This window comes from Lepisosteus platostomus, chromosome 7 (assembly GCF_059453375.1).
Source record: "Lepisosteus platostomus isolate fLepPlt1 chromosome 7, fLepPlt1.hap1, whole genome shotgun sequence".
In the NCBI taxonomy this organism is placed as follows: Eukaryota; Metazoa; Chordata; class Actinopteri; order Semionotiformes; family Lepisosteidae; genus Lepisosteus; species Lepisosteus platostomus.
The window spans coordinates 2,105,852-2,123,516 of record NC_142617.1 but is presented as its reverse complement, the minus strand read 5'-3'; the positions used below and the strand labels follow the sequence as shown (position 1 = coordinate 2,123,516).

Sequence of the window (17,665 nt, the reverse complement as noted above, 5' to 3'; positions counted from 1 at the left end):
TGCCTGCTGGCTGAACTTAAGACTTCTGACAGACCAAGGACTGACAAGACAGCGTTAGGAGCTACAGCAAATTAAAAGCTTCACATTCAATCAGTGAAACACAACCATCCATAGTTACTATTACAGAAACGTCTGACACACTACAGGTTCAACCAATGATGCACAACAGTACTGCAATCAATAGCAGGGAGCTGCACAATAATGAGTCGTGAATGTCTTACACAGGCACTTTAGAACTGTTTAAGGAACCAGGTGAAGCCTTAATAAGTCAAATTATAATACAAAATTATGTTGGATTGTTCTATTTCAAACTTAATACTGTAGTCCTCACACTGGTCACCAGAAAAATGTGATCATACAGTATGTGGGTTTTAGTTTACTGTAACAATTAAAAATTGGAATGTGAAATTGCATTAATTTGCTGGTTGTGAACAACCCAGATGGCAAGTGACAGTGCACTTTCTTTGTCCAGCCTCCAACATACCAATGACACAAAGACAGTCTTTTTTTAATAAGTGGAGTACTTTTTTTTCTTGACTTTCTCCAGGCTTGACATTACCCTTATCCATTCAGCCCTCTAACTGATTAGTGAGTTCCTTAAAGTATTCATGTAACAAAATGCCAAAAGTTTTAACAAATATCCAATTTATGTTCTAAAAAAAGTGCATTCATAAACAGCTCCTGCTGAAGCCCAATATATATGCAGTTTATACTGACTGGTATTAAAATGCAACAAAAAAAAAGTGGTTTTAACAGTTCTCAGCATGTTTTTGTTTCAGAGTAGGATAGTCTAAATATAATTGAGGAAATAGCTCATGAAAGGGGTGAATGAAATCCTCACATCAGTGAGATCCAGTATTAATATTCAAATAGGCAGGATGAGTGGAAATACCTTTTCTTCGTGGGCACCATTCCTGCATTCTTAAAAGTTCCAATAAGTTCACAATACATGTTTTCACCAAGCACATTTGCCAATTTAAGACATGCAACACAAGTTCCTTTAGAAAGGAAGTATTTTTATTTAGTCTAATTCTTCTTTAACTGCCTTTTTAATTATGAGTTTTAAACTCAGGCTCACGGCACAGATACTGTACTACAGTGACATAAGTCTCCCAGGACTGTTCTCAGGCTGCATATTCTCTAAAGCCTCCCTCCTCCTGGAGACATATAAAGCTAAGTAAAGTAGTTCAGACTGAGAAACTGAACTTCAGATTGAGAAAAGCTTCATGCTCTTCCTGCAGCAACACCAAGCTCACCTTGAGAGGTAATGTGTCCATAAATATTTAATCTGCTTATTAAAATAAGAATACACAACCTACTGTACTGTATGTCCTTTAAATTATGACTTATTTAAGAGTACAGCTACATTTGACAGATTCTTTATCGTCAGTTGCTTTTCTGTGTTTTCCTGGTGGAATATTAATCACTCTCTGACTTTCTTTAGCAGCTAATATATTGTCATTTCTGTTTTTTAGACAGACTTTGCTTACCAGGCAGCAAGACAAGCCTATAAGGGGTCATTGCAGTGTCAGCTGCTGGGAAGATGGGGGAACACATCTAGGTTACTCAACAGGGGAAAAACTTTATTTGTTCTCTGCATGAGTCAGACCCTTCTCTGATGTGGTGGCATGTTAACTTCTGGTGTTGGGCCAGGAAGTTGTAATCCTGGTACAGCTAACCTTTTGTGCTAAAATATCTCAAATGATGGAAAATATTTAATCTCAGATGCATTATTGACAAGCACATTCTAAACTGTGAACTACAATGGAGAACCTGTCTGATGTCACAGTATTTACGCTTTCTGGATTAAATGAGACAAGACCACATAAATACATAGTTTTTGCTTTTACTTTTCTCTTTTATCTACTGATCTCTTTCCTAAATCTAACACTTATGGCTACAATCGTTCAGGAGAAATCCCTCCATGAGCCCATGTACATATTCATCTGTAACTTGAGTGTTAATGCACTGTATGGAACTGCTGGTTTCTATCCTAAACTCCTGGCTGACTTTCTCTCTGATACCCATGTCATCTCATACAGTGGATGCTTTATCCAAATCTTTGTGATCTACTCTTATATTTTCTGTGAAAGTACCACTTTAACAGTGATGGCCTATGACAGGTATGTGGCAATATGCAAACCCCTAGAGTACCATTCTATCATGACTTATTTGACCGTTTCGAAATTTTTGTTAATTTCTTGGGTTTTTTCTTTCTGTGATGCAATAATTCCAATTTCGTTAGCTGTTAGACTGCCTTTATGTGGGTCTCACATTGACAAACTCTACTGTGAAAACTGGTCAGTTGTAAAGCTGTCTTGTGTGGACACGACTATAAACAATTTGTGTGGATATATTTTAATACTTAAGTATATTCTACAGTTCCTTTTTATTGTATATTCTTATATCTTGATTATCATAGCTTGTTTAAAGTCTAGTGAAGGAAGGAGTAAATTTATGCAGACCTGTATGCCTCATTTGATCTCATTAATCAGTTTCATGACTACATTCCTCTTTGATGCCCTGTACACTCGATATGGCTCTAGAAATTCACTACAGACTATTCGCAATATCATGGCAGTGAAATTTCTAGTCATCCCTCCCCTTTTAAATCCTCTCATATACGGTTTAAATCTCACTCAGATTCGCAGAAAGTTTTTGAGATTGTGTAATGGAAGTATAAAGCCCTTTCAATGATTATTAAACTTAAAATACTATCTAAGCACAGTTTTGTGTCCACTCTCTATTTATATACATTCACAAACTAGTACAATTTGCACAGAATTTGTCGATTTCAGAGTACTAAACTGAAATCAATCTAGGGACTCTGAGGCTGACATAGTATGTTTTGTCTTGTGATGCTGATAAAACGTTTTTTCCAATGCTCGGCAGAGTGACAATATTATATACTGTGTGAACAATTTAAGGTTACAGCAGGACTGATATAGAATTCTAGATGTGTAACACTTCTCTGATTTGGCTCCTGAGAGTTTACAGTATAAAAAGCATACTGTATTTCCCGATTAATTTAACTTAAGCCTTGAAGGACCTAAAGAAGATCTGTGATATAGGCTTAAAAAGGAAGGGCAGTATTTCGAAATATGCAATTAACATTTTCATGCTTTCCGATCACATTATCTCCCTTTTGGGACTGTATATATACATACATACTGTATACATGAAAAAAGGAGAGACCGTGATCTGAAAATGGAAACTGATAAAGTCCATTTATTCATTTCAGGTTTTTTTTTAATCAAAGCTTACATCAGGGTAGCTCCTTCTCTCAGTTGTACCATACTGGAGTGCTGTGATTCATTGATCTTGCTTACTGCCCTCCATAGTGGAGTAGACTGGAATGGCAATCAGGCTGTGGTGGTGTACATCTTATGAATCTTATCTATAATATTTTCATCCAGCCATTTTTAAACTGATTGTTTTCATCCACATCCTGAAAACAGCAAAAGTCTTTAAGGTTGACAAGTATGTGAACAAAGCAGAAGGGAAGCGCTGTGTCAGGTACAAAGAACATACAGCACTGACAGCCCTAAACCAAGTCAACCACAGTGCCAAGCTGTACTGTAGATACAGAATCACCTGGTAGGGTGCCCTTAAAGTGGGTTCCTTCTCAGCATTTTTTCCCACAACCTAATAATACTACGCACTTTCAAGGACAGAAGACATGGCAAGAGACATCTTTTTCTGTCTGTAGTAAATATAGTAAAATACAGTAGCACACAGACAAACCTTTCTGATCTTTAGAGTGTATATTTTAGCCTTGTTTCCATTAAAAGCTTCATTTGGCATCCTGACACATTTGCAATTACTTGTCTGAATCACATGCAATTACCCTGTGCTGAAAGGATCCTATTTTAAATTAGTTTCCCTTAAGGATTTTAGCTCAGGTTCATTTAATGAACACCACAGAGGCAATGGACTGACAGGCTTCTCTTCAGGCTAAAATTAACTAAAGACTCCCTCCTGAAGAAAACATACAGTATAAAGGTAAGTAAAGTAGCTCAGATTGGAAAACAAAGCTTCATGCTCATCCTGCAGCAACACCCTGCTCTCCCTGAGAGGTAACATTATTAGATAGTTATCTGTAGATTCACGTATATTAGAGAACAAAAACCAAGAAAAATGGCTTGAGCCATGTGGCTCATTTCAATTTTAAACAATGTAATTATAGCTCCTATTGTATGTATATTCATTATTTTTAACTACATATATTCATTATTAATTTTAATTTAATTTTCTTATGCACAATTGCCAGTGATATACTGTACAGTAATTGTAGTCTGTCATTCATGGTAGAAATATATCTAGCTGTTACGATAGAGGGAGGCAATTGTCTGTGAAACTTTTTCTGTCCTAGGTTTCGCAAAGAGGATGTGTGGTTACAGGGCCCCCTATAGGAAATAAGCAGTGGTGCTCATAAGCAGGACAGTAAAAGAAAATCAATAAATAAGTTTGTAATGTGTTCGTAAGGAGGAATCTAAGCCCATATCCAAGAGGTGCTGGCTTCATCTTCTTTTCTGTTGAATTAGTAGATGGGACGATTTTAATTATTTATAGACATTGTTACAATTTGCGTCTTACAACACCCGTGATTGATGGAGAACTCGTCTAATGCTGTAGTATTTTATCTCAATGGATTAAATGACACCAGATCACATAAATATGTCTTTTTTTTCTTCACTCTACTTTTTTATCTGCTGATTATTTTATTCAATCAGACAGTGATTATTACAATACTTCTGGAAAAATCCCTCCATGAGCCCATGTATATCTTTATCTGTAACTTGAATTTCAACACATTGTATGGAACTGCTGGTTTCTATCCTAAACTCTTGGCTGACTTTCTCTCTGACACCCATGTCATCTCATACACTGGATGTTTGATTCAAGCCTTTGTCATCTACTCTTCTCTTATGTGTGAATTCACCAGTTTAACAGTGATGGCCTACGACAGGTATGTGGCGATATGCAAACCCTTAGATTATCATTCTATCATGAGTGCTCTGACTGCTGGAAAAATTGTTTTGATTTTGTGGATTCTTATGTTCTTTGAAGCAATAATTCCAATTTTATTAACAGTCAGACTGCCTCTCTGTGGGTCTCACATTGACAAACTCTATTGTGACAATTGGTCAATTGTAAAGCTGTCCTGTATAGACACAGCTCTTAACAATATATATGGATATGTTTTAATAATCGCTCATATTTTACAAGCTTTGTTTATTTTATATTCTTACTTTGAGATTATCAGAGAGTGTTTAAAGTCCAGTGAAGGAAGGATTAAATTTATACAGACCTGTTTGCCCCATTTAATAGCATTAATGAGCTTCACTATCACCACAATATTTGATGTAATGTATTCTCGATATGGCTCCAGGAACACACCACAGACTATTCGCAATATCATGGCAGTAGTGTTTCTAGTCATTCCTCCCCTTTTAAACCCCCTTGTATATGGATTGAATCTCACTCAGATTCGTATAAAAATTTTGATGATGTGTAACAGAAAAATAAACTCAGTTAGTTATTGTTGACATCAAGTATAGAAGTATAACTTATGAATTCAGCTTTTGTACTGCTATTGTACTTAGCCTTTTGATGGAATAATTTATATGCATTCAGAAAAATACTTTCCCTGTATGTAATGACACTATATATACATTTTACACAATAAAATCTGGAATCACAAGAAATGTAGTTATATTTTGTATACTGTATGTGCAAATTCTGCTTAAATGTTCAGGTTTCAGATATTTACTGTAAACCGGGGGAAAAAAGGAAAAGATCACTATGAAATAAATAAAGCAAATTTTAAAAATGTTGTCAAAAATGTATTTTCTGGCTTCTGATAAATTCTGGAGTAGAAGTCTTTGAATCCCTGTGAAAAGAAAGATGCAGATAGAAAGATTGGTGTAATTGTTGCTGGGACAGGTACAATGGGGAAGTGTTGTCTTGTACAGGCTCACTGTTCTGACTTGTTCTATGTAACAGTTGACCATATTCTGCCTGTTCAAACAATGAAAATCACTGATGACTTTTGTGAGAGAAGGAATGAATGAATTTGCTGGACATAATGATGCCCTCTTGGTAATCATGAATTGTGTGTGCATGGTGCTGGATCTGTATTTGTAGGAATACTTATCTTGGATACAGATACGTACTGTAACATTATGGAGTACATTCAGGGGAAACGGTAGGTTCTGTTTCAACAAACAGTGCCAGGAGTGGATGGCTAAGGTAACGGTGGACAAGAAAGATCAGTCCAGTAGATCAGGTGGTCAGCAGTATCAGAAGATCGGAAGATCTGTAAAATCAAAACAATGTAACAATGTGGCAGTGGAGCCGCAAAGAGCACTGGTAAAAGCACTGTCTGAGGGGGCAGAGGCGCCGTTGTGAGCTTAGCGAGAACCGGAAAAAATAAACACAACAAAAAGGGAAAAAACAAAAACATAAATACACGTGCCACTTTCTGTCCCACCATGTATCTCCACTGGGACAGGTTGAGTTTATTTTGCAGTCGGCCTCATGCTCCTTTTCTTCCAGACTGGACCCCGTTTGATAGGGAAAGTCCAGTCTGGAAGAAAAGGAGCATGAGGCCGACTGCAAAATAAACTCAACCTGTCCCAGTGGAGACACATGGCGGGACAGAAAAAAAGAAGAGAAAGAAAATAGAAACAGGAACCCGTTCTCCACAGTCCCCTCTGGAAGGTCCTCCCCTTGCGGGGGTCTGCTCATCCCTCCGGGGAGGTCTTCAGTGTGTCTTAAAGGCCCCCACAGCTGCGGCTCATGGTTCATCAGCCGGGACAGCTGTGGTTACTAAGGCAATGTGTCGCCCTTAATCCAGGGCTCCGCCTCCAAACTGCACACGCCCCCAGGTAATGTCACAGCAATGCTGATTGAACATTAAGGTTCTCTTGCTTACATATTAGGCATTGAATGGTTGTTGTATTAATGTAGTCCTGCAAATGATCTGAGATCAGGTAACTCTTCTCATTGTGCATGAGGCTCGTCTCTACACTTTAGGCAACAGAGCCTTCTATTATGCAGCTTCACAGTTGTGCAACTTTTGACTATTGTTTTATGTCTGTTTCATGGTGTTTTCAAACATCACTTAGAAATAAAGTGATAATTATCATTATCATCATTACTAATTTTTTGGTTGTTATCCATCCATTTTCTAATTTCTGCTTTATCTAATTAGGATCGTGGGAGGAGACAGAGCCTATCCTGGCAAGCAATGGGTGTAAGGTGGGGTACACCCTGCACAGGACAACAGTCCATTGCAGGGCACACACAGACACAGACATGCACACAATCAGGGGTATTTTCCCTGACGTTAATTAATACCAATACTGTATATCAATATATCTTTGGACTGTGGAAGGAAATGTGGGCACCTGGAGGAAATCCACGTGATTTTCTGGATTCTTTCTATCTGTGAGCTAATAATTGCAGTTTTGTTAAGAAACAGGCGACCTTTATGCGGGTCATACAGTATATTGCCCAACTGTACTGTGAAAACTGGTCGATAGTAGAGTTGTCTTGTGTGGACAACACTCTAAACAATATCCATGGTTCTATGTTAGTAACTGTTTTCACAAGCTTTTTTTTTCATGTATGTTCTTACATTCAGATTATCAGAGTCTGTTTAAAGTCTAGTGAAGGCGGTGAAAAGTTGAGGTAAGACATACTTACCTCATTTGATCACATTAATCATCTTCACTGTCTCTATCCTCTTTGATGTGATGTGTTCTAGATATGGCTCTAGAAACGACAAACTCTTTGCAATATCATGGCAGTGGAGTTTCTGGTTTTGGCTGCTCTTTCAAATCCCCTTCTATATGGTTTTAATCTGTCTCAGCTTTGCATAAAGTTTAGGAGACTTTGTCATGTTTACTCTCGAGTATAGTTGACATCAAAGTGAATATTAAAATATTCAAATTTACAAAATTTACCAAATAATATTTATATTATATATATGTTATAATATATCATATAAAATACAATTATATTACAGTCTATTACAATTATTGAAAAAAATCTCATTTCCATCCTTAGAAATTCGGTGACATACTGTATATGCAATCCAACACCATATGCTACAGTACATATTTTACTAAATCTAACCTGGATCCACAAAAAATGCAGATATACAGTATTTGTTCTATATGTCAAACATCTTATATAGCTGTCAGTCATCCTATTTTAAAAATGATACTTGTAGATTGTGAAATTAAATGCCAAATAAAAAATCATGTGTTCAAAAATGTATTATTTGGTTGCTCATGTCATTCAGGAGAAAGTGTCTGGGAATCCCTGTGAAAGCATACAGACAGAAATAAGAGTGTAGTCATGGGGACCTATCATTTTAGAGACCCTCACTACTCTGAACTGGTCAGTTAGTTTTCTTCCTGTTCAAGTGTGTGTGCATTAAGAGCTGAAAGACTTTCATAAATTGGTCCAAGTATGGCAATAATTAGCTGATTAAGTGTGGAGTTCAGTAAAACTTTCCAGGCACGTGCAGCCCTCTTGCAATGGAACTGGACCCAGCAGGGAACACTTAATAAGAAATCAAAACTCACGAGGGCTGAAAGTGTGAGATGGAGTTGGAACGCACTGGAGAGATGAAGAGGAGAAAGATATTAGTCAGAGAAGGTGGAGGCAAAGGCAGATGTGAAAGAAGAATCAATTCATGACGTACAACAAAGGAAACTAGAGGAATTGTTTAATTTCTCTGTATGATGTTTTCAAATAGGGGCGCACAATGCCAGTCCTGGAGGGCCAGAAGACCTCTCTCTCCCCCTGAGTCCTTAGTTGCCCAATTGAACTGCTTTACTTTTTTTGCTTTGCTTGATCTTCAGATGCAGGAGCTTAAAAGAGACATAAAATCTTGGGGTAATGTATAGTATGAAAAAAAGTAAAAATGTATGCCCTGCTTTCACGTTAAACTGAATCCTCCCATTTGTAACCTTTTTGATGTTCTTAAATAAACCCCATACAATGCTTATAATTAACATTAAATTATACTGAGCATAAGCCTGCATTTTCAATTCTTGTTTTCAGAGCACAGTTATACTTGGCAAACCTTATATGTATTTGCTATCTTCTACTTGAATCACTATGAAACAAGGTTCCTATTTTAAAAATATAATTTTCCTCATGGAGTCTTGCTCAGGGTAATTAATTGGATCCCACAGAGCCACGGGTCTCCCAGAACAGTTTTCAGACAACAATTCTCTAAATTCCCCCTCGTGTAGGAGACATATAAAGCTGTTAGGTAGCTCAGTTTGGAAAACAAAGCTTCATGCTCTTTCTGCAGCAACACCCTGCTCTCCCTGAGAGGTAATGTCTGTACATAATGTCGTCTATAGCTTTACATATAGTACAGAACAAAAAAGAGTGTTTCATTTAATTGTTTAACCATGTAACTGTATTTACATTTAATACTTTTAATTGTATTTTTATTTACACAGAATATTTACATTTTACTATTCTGCATGTATGCTTCTCAAATTGCATGGTATTCTCATCCCATAAGTTTAATTTATTTTAAAATACAGTACTTATTGTTTTTAGAAATCTTTCCATCCATTTGAAGAAGGCACTCCTGTGTAATTTACAAATCTGGCTGAAAGGATGTGTGCTTAGAGGTCCCTCTGCTGGGAATTAGTAGAAGTAACTATGGGAGAAAACCAATAAACACTGTCTTTACCAGTGGTTTTCACTCTTTAGCAATGTGCTTGTGGTAAGTACAGGGAGCGACAGCTCATTTCCTACAGGTGCAGAGTTCTTTCTTGATGTATTCACAGAAAGCAGTTTTATATTCACCTTAAACCAAAGTTTCTTTTACAATGGTTGACAGCATCTTTGACTGATGGAGAACTTGTCTAATATCATAGTATTTAATCTCAGTGGACTAAATGAGATACGGTCTCATAAATATGTCTTTTTTGCTTTTACACTTCTCTTTTACCTGTTGATCACATTTTTGAATCTGACACTAACTGCTACAATCCTCCTGGAGAAATCCCTCCATGAGCCCATGTACATCTTCATCGGTAACTTGAGTGTCAACACCCTGTACGGAACTGCTGGTTTCTATCCTAAACTCCTGGCTGACTTTCTGTCTGATACCCATGTCATCTCATTTGCTGGATGTTTGATTCAAGTCTTTGTGATCTACTCTTCTGTTATGTGTGAATACACCATTTTAACAGTGATGGCCTATGACAGGTATGTGGCAATATGCAAACCCTTGGAGTACCATTCTATCATGAATAATGTGACTGCTCAGAAATTTGTTTTGTTTTTGTGGATTCTTACATTCTTTGAAGCAACAGTTACTATTTTGTTAACTCTCAGACTGCCTTTTTGTGGGTCTCAGATTGACAAACTGTACTGTGAAAACTGGTCAGTGGTAAAGCTGTCTTGTGTGGACACAACTCTCAACAATGTTGGTGGTTACATCATAGTGATTTCTTGTATTTCACAAGCCATTTTCATTGTATGTTCTTACATCCAGATTATCAAAGTGTGTGTAAAGTCTGGGGAAGGTAGGAGAAAGTTTATGCAGACTTGTTTGCCTCATTTGATCACATTAATCAACTTCACTTTCACCTCGATTTCTGATGTGATGTTTTCTAGATATGGTTCTAGAAACACACCACAGACTCTTCGTAATATCTTGGCAGTGGAATATCTAGTCATTCCTCCTCTTCTAAATCCCCTCATATACGGCCTGAATCTCTCTAAAATTTATTTAAGGGTTCGGAGACTTTTTAAAATGGAATCTTGGACATAGCTGACATCAAAGTGCAGAAATATTCAAAATGACAAAAAAAATCATGTGTATCTTCCAAATATTAATAACATCTATTTCCTATAGTTAGACATTTTATGACGGACATTAATATGCACTCCAAAACAAATGCTGGATGTTTTACACATATTATAATCTGGATCCATAAAAAATAGGGTTATAATTGTACCATATACAGTATGAATTTTGTTAATTTAATTTATGCATTGTTATGTCATTTGAAAAATTCTGCTGTGGCTGTGGAAAATATAAAAATGTTTTACTTAAATTTTATTCTACTGGACTGTAAAATGAAGCAGAAAAATTAAAGGTCATGTTTTAAAAAATATTTTATTTTTTCTGATGTCTTTCTGGGGAAAAGTATTTTATTTCCTGCAAAAGGATGCAGACAGAAAGCATATTCTGTAATCACTGGACAAAAATGATACCCCCTGGGTAATCTTGTTATGACCAGTGGGGCCATGCATCTGTCTCTTTTGATGTTGGATATAAATTTGAAGGTGATACAGATTTATTTTTCACCGTTGCATGCTGTGGAAGGTTAGCAGCACAGTAGTCAATTCTAGTTATAACGTTAGTAATTACTAATTCCTTATGTACCCTTTCATCTTACGTTCACATGAACCATGTTAATGGAGGGAGTCCTGGAATGTTAGTGTGTCTATACTGTCGATTGTCAAGGTTTCTTTGAGCAAGCAGCACTTGGAGAGCTGGAAAACAATTACTAGCTGATTTGGGTAAAGTGGGAAGTTCAGTAAAACTTTGCAGGCACATGCAGCCCTCTAGCAATGGAATTGGACCCAGCAGGGAACACTAAATAAGAAATAGAAACTCGGAGGGCTGAAAGTGTGTGATGGAGTCGGGACCTATTCTGTGAAGCAATGATTCCTATTCTGTTAACTCTCAGACTGCCTTTATGTGGGTCTCAGATTGACAGACTCTACTGTGAAAACTGGTCGGTTGTAAAGCTTCTTCTAAATCCCCTCATATACGGATTAAAACTCACTCGGATTCGGGTAACGGTTAAGAGACTTTGTAACAAAACTGTAGATTCTCATACAGTACATAGTTGATATTAAAGCTGGAGGATCTTCATTTTCCAAATCTAATCTTATGTATGAAAAAATATTAACAAAACCTATTTCCAATCCTTAGACATTCTGTGAGACAGTTGATATATTTTGGGCATTAAAACTGTGGGTATTGCAATGTAATCTGGATGAACAGTAAGTAATTATCCATAATGTACAGTACACTGTTAACTGCAAAAAATGGAAAACCTAAATAAAGTTTTATATGTAGTGGAAGTTTTTTTCCCTTTTTTATTTGTATTATTTGTTTGATCCATAAATGCTATTCAGAAATCAGATACCTAGTTATTCAGGCATGGCACTGTAAATGTTCAGTGTTCTATGCAAGGAGTAAAACGGATGATCCAAGCCCCAGGGAAACCCATAAACACGGAATGTTGAATGAACAGAAATAGAAAATGAGAGATGAACCTGGGAAATGATAGTACGATTGGAGATCCTGGAAACAACCACCGCTGTATGCTGTATGGTTGTGCATTGATAAATAAACCTTGAACAAACATGAACAAAAAAGGATGCAGAGAGAAAGAATATTCTGTAATCACTGGACAAAAATGATACCCCCTGGGTGATCTTTGTATGACCAGTGGGGCCATGCATCTGTCTCTTTTGATGATGGATATGAATTTGAAGGTGATACAGATTTCTTTTTCACCGTTGCATGCTGTGGAAGGTTAGCAGCACAGTAGTCAATTCTAGTTATAACATTAGTAATTACTAATTCCTTATATAACCTTTAATCTTTAATCTTGGACCCAGCAGGGAACACTAAAAAAGAAATAGAAACTCGGAGGGTTGAAAGAGTGAGATGGAGTTGGGACGCACTGGAGAGATGAAGAGGAGAAACATATTAGTCAGAGAAGGTGGAGGCAAAGGCAGATGTGAAAATAGAATCAATTTGTGAGGCACAGCAGAGGAAACTAGAGTGTGTTTTGTTCCATTTCTCTGACACATTTATAACTGGGGGATGTGCAATGCCCGTCCTGAACCATCTGGCTTTCTTCCCACCTGGGCTTTAGTCACCTAATTGAACTAATCTATGGCTTAACTGGACATACTGGAAACATTGCTTGTTCTGAAGAAGATGGAGATTAAAAGAGACATAAAACCAACTGGATGGAGGCCCTTAAGGACTGAAGTTAGATACTGATAACAACACACAGTTTGAAGTATCTATAAAAACAAAGCTGGTCTTTCCATAGCCCTGTTACTATGAAAGAGGCGGTGGTCTTCAGATTTCAAGACTGTGGTGTGTTAGATGGTTAATGTTTAATAACTCTTTGGAAGACCAGGATCAAAACCCCATTCATGTTCCACACATGAACTTCGGACTAAATAGATTGAAAGATAATATTTACAAAGTATGTCCTACATCCAGGTGAAACTTTATGGATGGGGTGAATGGCCTCCTCTCATCTGTAATCTTTCTTATATTCTTAAATCAAGCAAGCCCTAAAAATTCATACAGTATATAGTAATGAACACTAAATAACAACTGATCCCAAGATAGAATTTTCAGGCTTGGATTCAACACACAGTTACAATTGACAACCAGGTGTATTGGTATTTTCTTTCTGAATCACACATAATTTGTCTATGAACCAGGAAACCAATTTTAAAAATATTTTTCCTCATAGATTCTAGCTCAGGGTAATTAACCAAGGCCCACAGAGTCAAATGTCTCCCACAACGGTTTTTCTCTACAGCAATTCTCTAAAGTCTCCTTCCTGCAGGAGACATATAAATCTCCAGAAAGTTCAACTTGGAAAACGACTTCATGCTCTTCCTGCAGTAACACCCAGCTCTCCCTAAGAGGTAATGACTGCAGATATTGTATTCTGTTACTTTACTTAGAAGAGGGAACAAAAAATAAGAACTATAGAAAGGTGACATTAATTCTAATAGAATGACTCATTTGATCTTTACACTGTGTAACTATGTTTGAGTTTAATTTTTAAATCAATTCACACAAAACATTTAATTTTCCCTTTTTCTGGCATGCTTGTTATACAATGCTTGACTGTCTCATCAAATAAGAACAAATATGAATTGAAATACTTCATTATAAAATTTCTTGGCATTTTTAGTGGAGCAAGACGTGTCTAGGTGAATCTCATCACTTATAAAGTTTGTCTCAGAGGACATGTGATTACAGAGAACTCTGTCTGGAGGAATCAGAAGTGCATGCAGACAGCATAGTAGAAGACCTACTGTAATGGGTTTGCGGTTACAATTTGCAACATGTTTGCAGTGAGTACTGGGAACCAAAGCCCATATCTTTCACATGCTGGCTTCTTATTTTTTATGTATTCACAGATCATACTTTTGTAAACATAAACTGAATCAAAAGCCTCCTTCACAATGGTTTACAGCATCTTTGACTGATGGAGAACTTGTCAAATATTGTAGTATTTAATCTCAGTGGATTAAATGAGATACGGTCTCATAAATATGTCTTTTTTGCTTTTACGCTTCTCTTTTACCTGTTGATCACATTTTTGAATCTGACACTAACTGCTACAATCCTCTTGGAGAAATCCCTCCATGAGCCCATGTACATCTTCATCTGTAACTTGAGTGTCAACACCCTGTATGGAACTGCTGGTTTCTACCCTAAACTCCTGGCTGACTTTCTCTCTGATACCCATGTCATCTCATATGCTGGATGTTTGATTCAAGCTTTTGTGATCTACTCTTCTGTTATGTGTGAATTTAGCAATTTAACAGTGATGGCCTACGACAGGTATGTGGCAATATGCAAACCCTTAGAGTATCATTCTATCATGAATAATGTGACTGCTCAGAAATTTGTTTTGATTTTATGGATTCTTACATTCTGTGAAGCAATGATTCCTATTCTGTTAACTCTCAGACTGCCTTTATGTGGGTCTCAGATTGACAAACTCTACTGTGAAAACTGGTCGGTTGTAAAGCTGTCTTGTGTGGACACAACTGTTAACAATGTCTATGGATATTTTTTTGTAATTGCTCATATAGCACAAGCATTATTTATTGTATATTCTTACATTCAGATTATAAGAGAATGTTTAAGGTCTAGTGAAGGCAGAAGTAAATTTATGCAGACTTGTGTGCCACATTTGATCACATTAATCAACTTTAGTGTGACCACGATCTTTGACATAATTTATGCTAGATATGCCTCTAGAAACACACCACAGACTCTTCGTAATATCATGGCAGTGGAGTTTCTAGTCATCCCTCCTCTTCTAAATCCCCTCATATACGGATTAAAACTCACTCGGATTCGGGTAACGGTTAAGAGACTTTGTAACAAAACTGTAGATTCTCATACAGTACATAGATGATATTAATATGTAATCTTGTGTATGAAAAAATATTAACAAAACCTATTTCCAATCCTTAGACATTCTGTTAGACAGTTGATGTATTTTGGGCATTAAAACTGTGGGTATTGCAATGTAATCTGGATGCACAGTAAGTAATTATCCATAATGTACAGTACACTGTTAACTGCAAAAAATGGAAAACCTAAATAAAGTTTTATATGTAGTGGAAGATGATCCAAGCCCCAGGGAAACCCATAAACACAGAATTTTGAATGAACAGAAATAGAAAATGAGAGATGAACCTGGGAAATTATAGTACAATTGGAGATCCTGGAACCTACAGTCATGGTTGTCCTGTCACGCCCTCCACATCCAGAGGGCGCTCCTGCTCAGTCCTGCTCCTAGTTTCCCTGTGCTTTACTTCCGGTGTGTCTTATTGTCTGGGGTTTTATATTTCCGTGTCTCTCCTTCCCGGAAATATGTTTGTTCACACGTTTTGTATGTTTTTGATCATGTTGTGTGTGTGTCTCTTGATTTGGGATTAAGTTGTTATAATCTATTTAGAATTGACATTAGTAAAGAAGGTCCAGTGTAAGGATGGGCAGACCTCAAGACCTCTATTTCTATAAGATATCTAAAATGCTTGAACATTAGTATCTTTACAAGCAAATCCATAATTTATTCACCTTTTTACGGAAACCAGCAGGCAGATTTAGAGTATTTTTTTTTATTTATAAATATTTTTATTTATATTTTTTATCACAGAAGCATTGTGAATTAATTGAAGAGCCTAAAAAAGGAAAAAAAAAGTGATTGAGCAATATCCTCAAAAACTGAAGATATCTTTATCATGAAGTGATACGTGATGTTGTTTATTTTTTTAATGCAGACTGGGACAAAAGTGTGATCTCTGCAAAGTGCTTCTGCAGTGTGCCCTCTTTATAATGAGGCCTGTACGAAAGGAACTCTTCCCCTTATAGTCTGAATCATCTCAATTAGTAAGCTGATCCCAAAAGGTGAAGAAACACTCATGATGTACTGTATGCAACCAAATTAGGGTTGCATCCTGGTTACATAATCCTGGACATTTTAAGACAAAACAAGATTGTAAAGTTGTCCTAAAACTGATCTATAGTACATTGCCATGTAAAGTGAGCACTAAACCATTACTGATAGCATGAAGATCATAATACCTCATCACCTTTGCCTAGTCCACTCTCTCGCTGATATTACTTATATTACATTACTGCTTTTGTAACTTTTTTTTTTGTAATTACATGTAACTGCTTTGGTAAGTCACCTGAGTGCTTCAAGGTCAGTCAAGAATGATCAATTTAGTAACATCATGCCAATTATACATACTTTATGTTTCTAAAGGATACATGCAGAAATATAATAAGTTTATTTTGATTAGCACTGTTCGCTTTATATTAGAAGCAAATGATAGGTAAAAAAGAAATGATGTACTCTACTCCTAGAGTAGCCAACTTTAACTGTATTCTGGTAGACGACTTCCTACACCCAGCATTCCAACAATATGACATGGAAAATGGGAGATGAGACAGAACTCGGATCATTTCAGGTTTTCTTTTCAAACTGACCTGAGGTCAATTCGTTCCAGTAATTGGACTTACTGCTTTATGTACAGTAGGCCTTTTTAAAGCATTTTGCACTGATCCTGAATGTCAAAAGGAGCCTGAAACACCTGTGTTTTTGTAAATAAAATCCCCTAAAATTGAAATGGAGAATATTAATATTTACTCAGATATCTCTCTGCGCATTGTTCTTAGACCAATGACTCTTATTGGTGTTCAGAGTGGGTTTTTGATACTGTTCACAATGTCCAGGGTGTAATGTAATTTCTCCATTCACAAAGGATCCTATTTTAATCTACAGTAATTCTCCTTACTGAGTGTAGTTTAAGGTCATTAAAAAAACACCGCAGAGCCTGTGGGCTCCCAACCTTGTTTCCAAGCTGCAACTCTCTAAAGCCTCCCTCCTGCAGGAGACATACTGTATAAAGCAGTAAATTAGCTCAGATTGGGAAACAAAGCTTCATGCTCTTCCTGCAGCAACACCCTGCTCTACCTGAGAGGTAACATTTGTAGATAATTTCCTCAATTACTTTACTTAAACTAGAAAACTAAATGATTGAGAAAAGCATAAAATCAAAATTAATTCTAACAGAACGATTCATTAGAACTACTGTACCTAACTGCAATAACAGGATCTATTAATTTTGTTAGATTTAGTTTTAAATTTCAATAGGCATGTTTGTGCTTACTTAAATGGCATTTACACACAAGTACAGTAAATCGTCTGTCTCACTTTAAGTACTAATATATTTTTAAATATGTCTTTTTAGAAACATTTATCTTGTTTGCTGAAGGAAGGCTCTCCTATGTGAGTCATAAGTGTGAAGTTTGCTTAGA

At 36.6% G+C, this 17,665-nt stretch overlaps 4 protein-coding genes across 4 annotated transcripts; all 4 read left to right on the top strand.

The window, feature by feature from the left end:
- The first annotated feature begins 1,758 nt into the window (after positions 1 to 1,758).
- Positions 1,759 to 2,697, top strand: LOC148657807 (olfactory receptor 4K14-like). Its single transcript, XM_088638265.1, has one exon. It carries the CDS (start codon positions 1,765 to 1,767, stop codon positions 2,695 to 2,697), a length of 933 nt encoding a protein of 310 aa, XP_088494391.1. The 5' UTR covers positions 1,759 to 1,764.
- Positions 2,698 to 4,598: 1,901 nt separating this feature from the next.
- On the top strand, positions 4,599 to 6,835 carry LOC148657806 (olfactory receptor 4C12-like). Its single transcript, XM_088638264.1, has 2 exons — positions 4,599 to 5,534; positions 6,578 to 6,835. The coding sequence occupies exons 1-2, from the start codon at positions 4,611 to 4,613 to the stop codon at positions 6,833 to 6,835; spliced, it is 1,182 nt and encodes a 393-aa protein (XP_088494390.1). The 5' UTR covers positions 4,599 to 4,610.
- Positions 6,836 to 9,889: 3,054 nt separating this feature from the next.
- Positions 9,890 to 10,912, top strand: LOC148657805 (olfactory receptor 6N1-like). The gene has a single exon (XM_088641871.1). It carries the CDS (start codon positions 9,890 to 9,892, stop codon positions 10,814 to 10,816), a length of 927 nt encoding a protein of 308 aa, XP_088497997.1. The 3' UTR covers positions 10,817 to 10,912.
- A 3,397-nt stretch (positions 10,913 to 14,309) lies between these two features.
- Positions 14,310 to 15,251, top strand: LOC148657804 (olfactory receptor 4C12-like). The gene has a single exon (XM_088638263.1). The coding sequence runs from the start codon at positions 14,310 to 14,312 to the stop codon at positions 15,249 to 15,251; it is 942 nt and encodes a 313-aa protein (XP_088494389.1).
- The last annotated feature ends 2,414 nt before the right edge of the window (positions 15,252 to 17,665 follow it).

What these genes read in the sequence shown, in the direction of transcription:
- LOC148657807 (XM_088638265.1), top strand. Translation starts at nt 1,765, where the DNA reads ATGGAGAACCTGTCTGATGTCACAGTATTTACGCTTTCTGGATTAAAT.
- LOC148657806 (XM_088638264.1), top strand. Translation starts at nt 4,611, where the DNA reads ATGGAGAACTCGTCTAATGCTGTAGTATTTTATCTCAATGGATTAAAT. An exon ending in GTAACAGAAAAATAAACTCA is followed by an intron (nt 5,535 to 6,577) that starts GTTAGTTATTGT and finishes CCCGTTTGATAG; the next exon opens with GGAAAGTCCAGTCTGGAAGA.
- LOC148657805 (XM_088641871.1), top strand. Translation starts at nt 9,890, where the DNA reads ATGGAGAACTTGTCTAATATCATAGTATTTAATCTCAGTGGACTAAAT.
- LOC148657804 (XM_088638263.1), top strand. Translation starts at nt 14,310, where the DNA reads ATGGAGAACTTGTCAAATATTGTAGTATTTAATCTCAGTGGATTAAAT.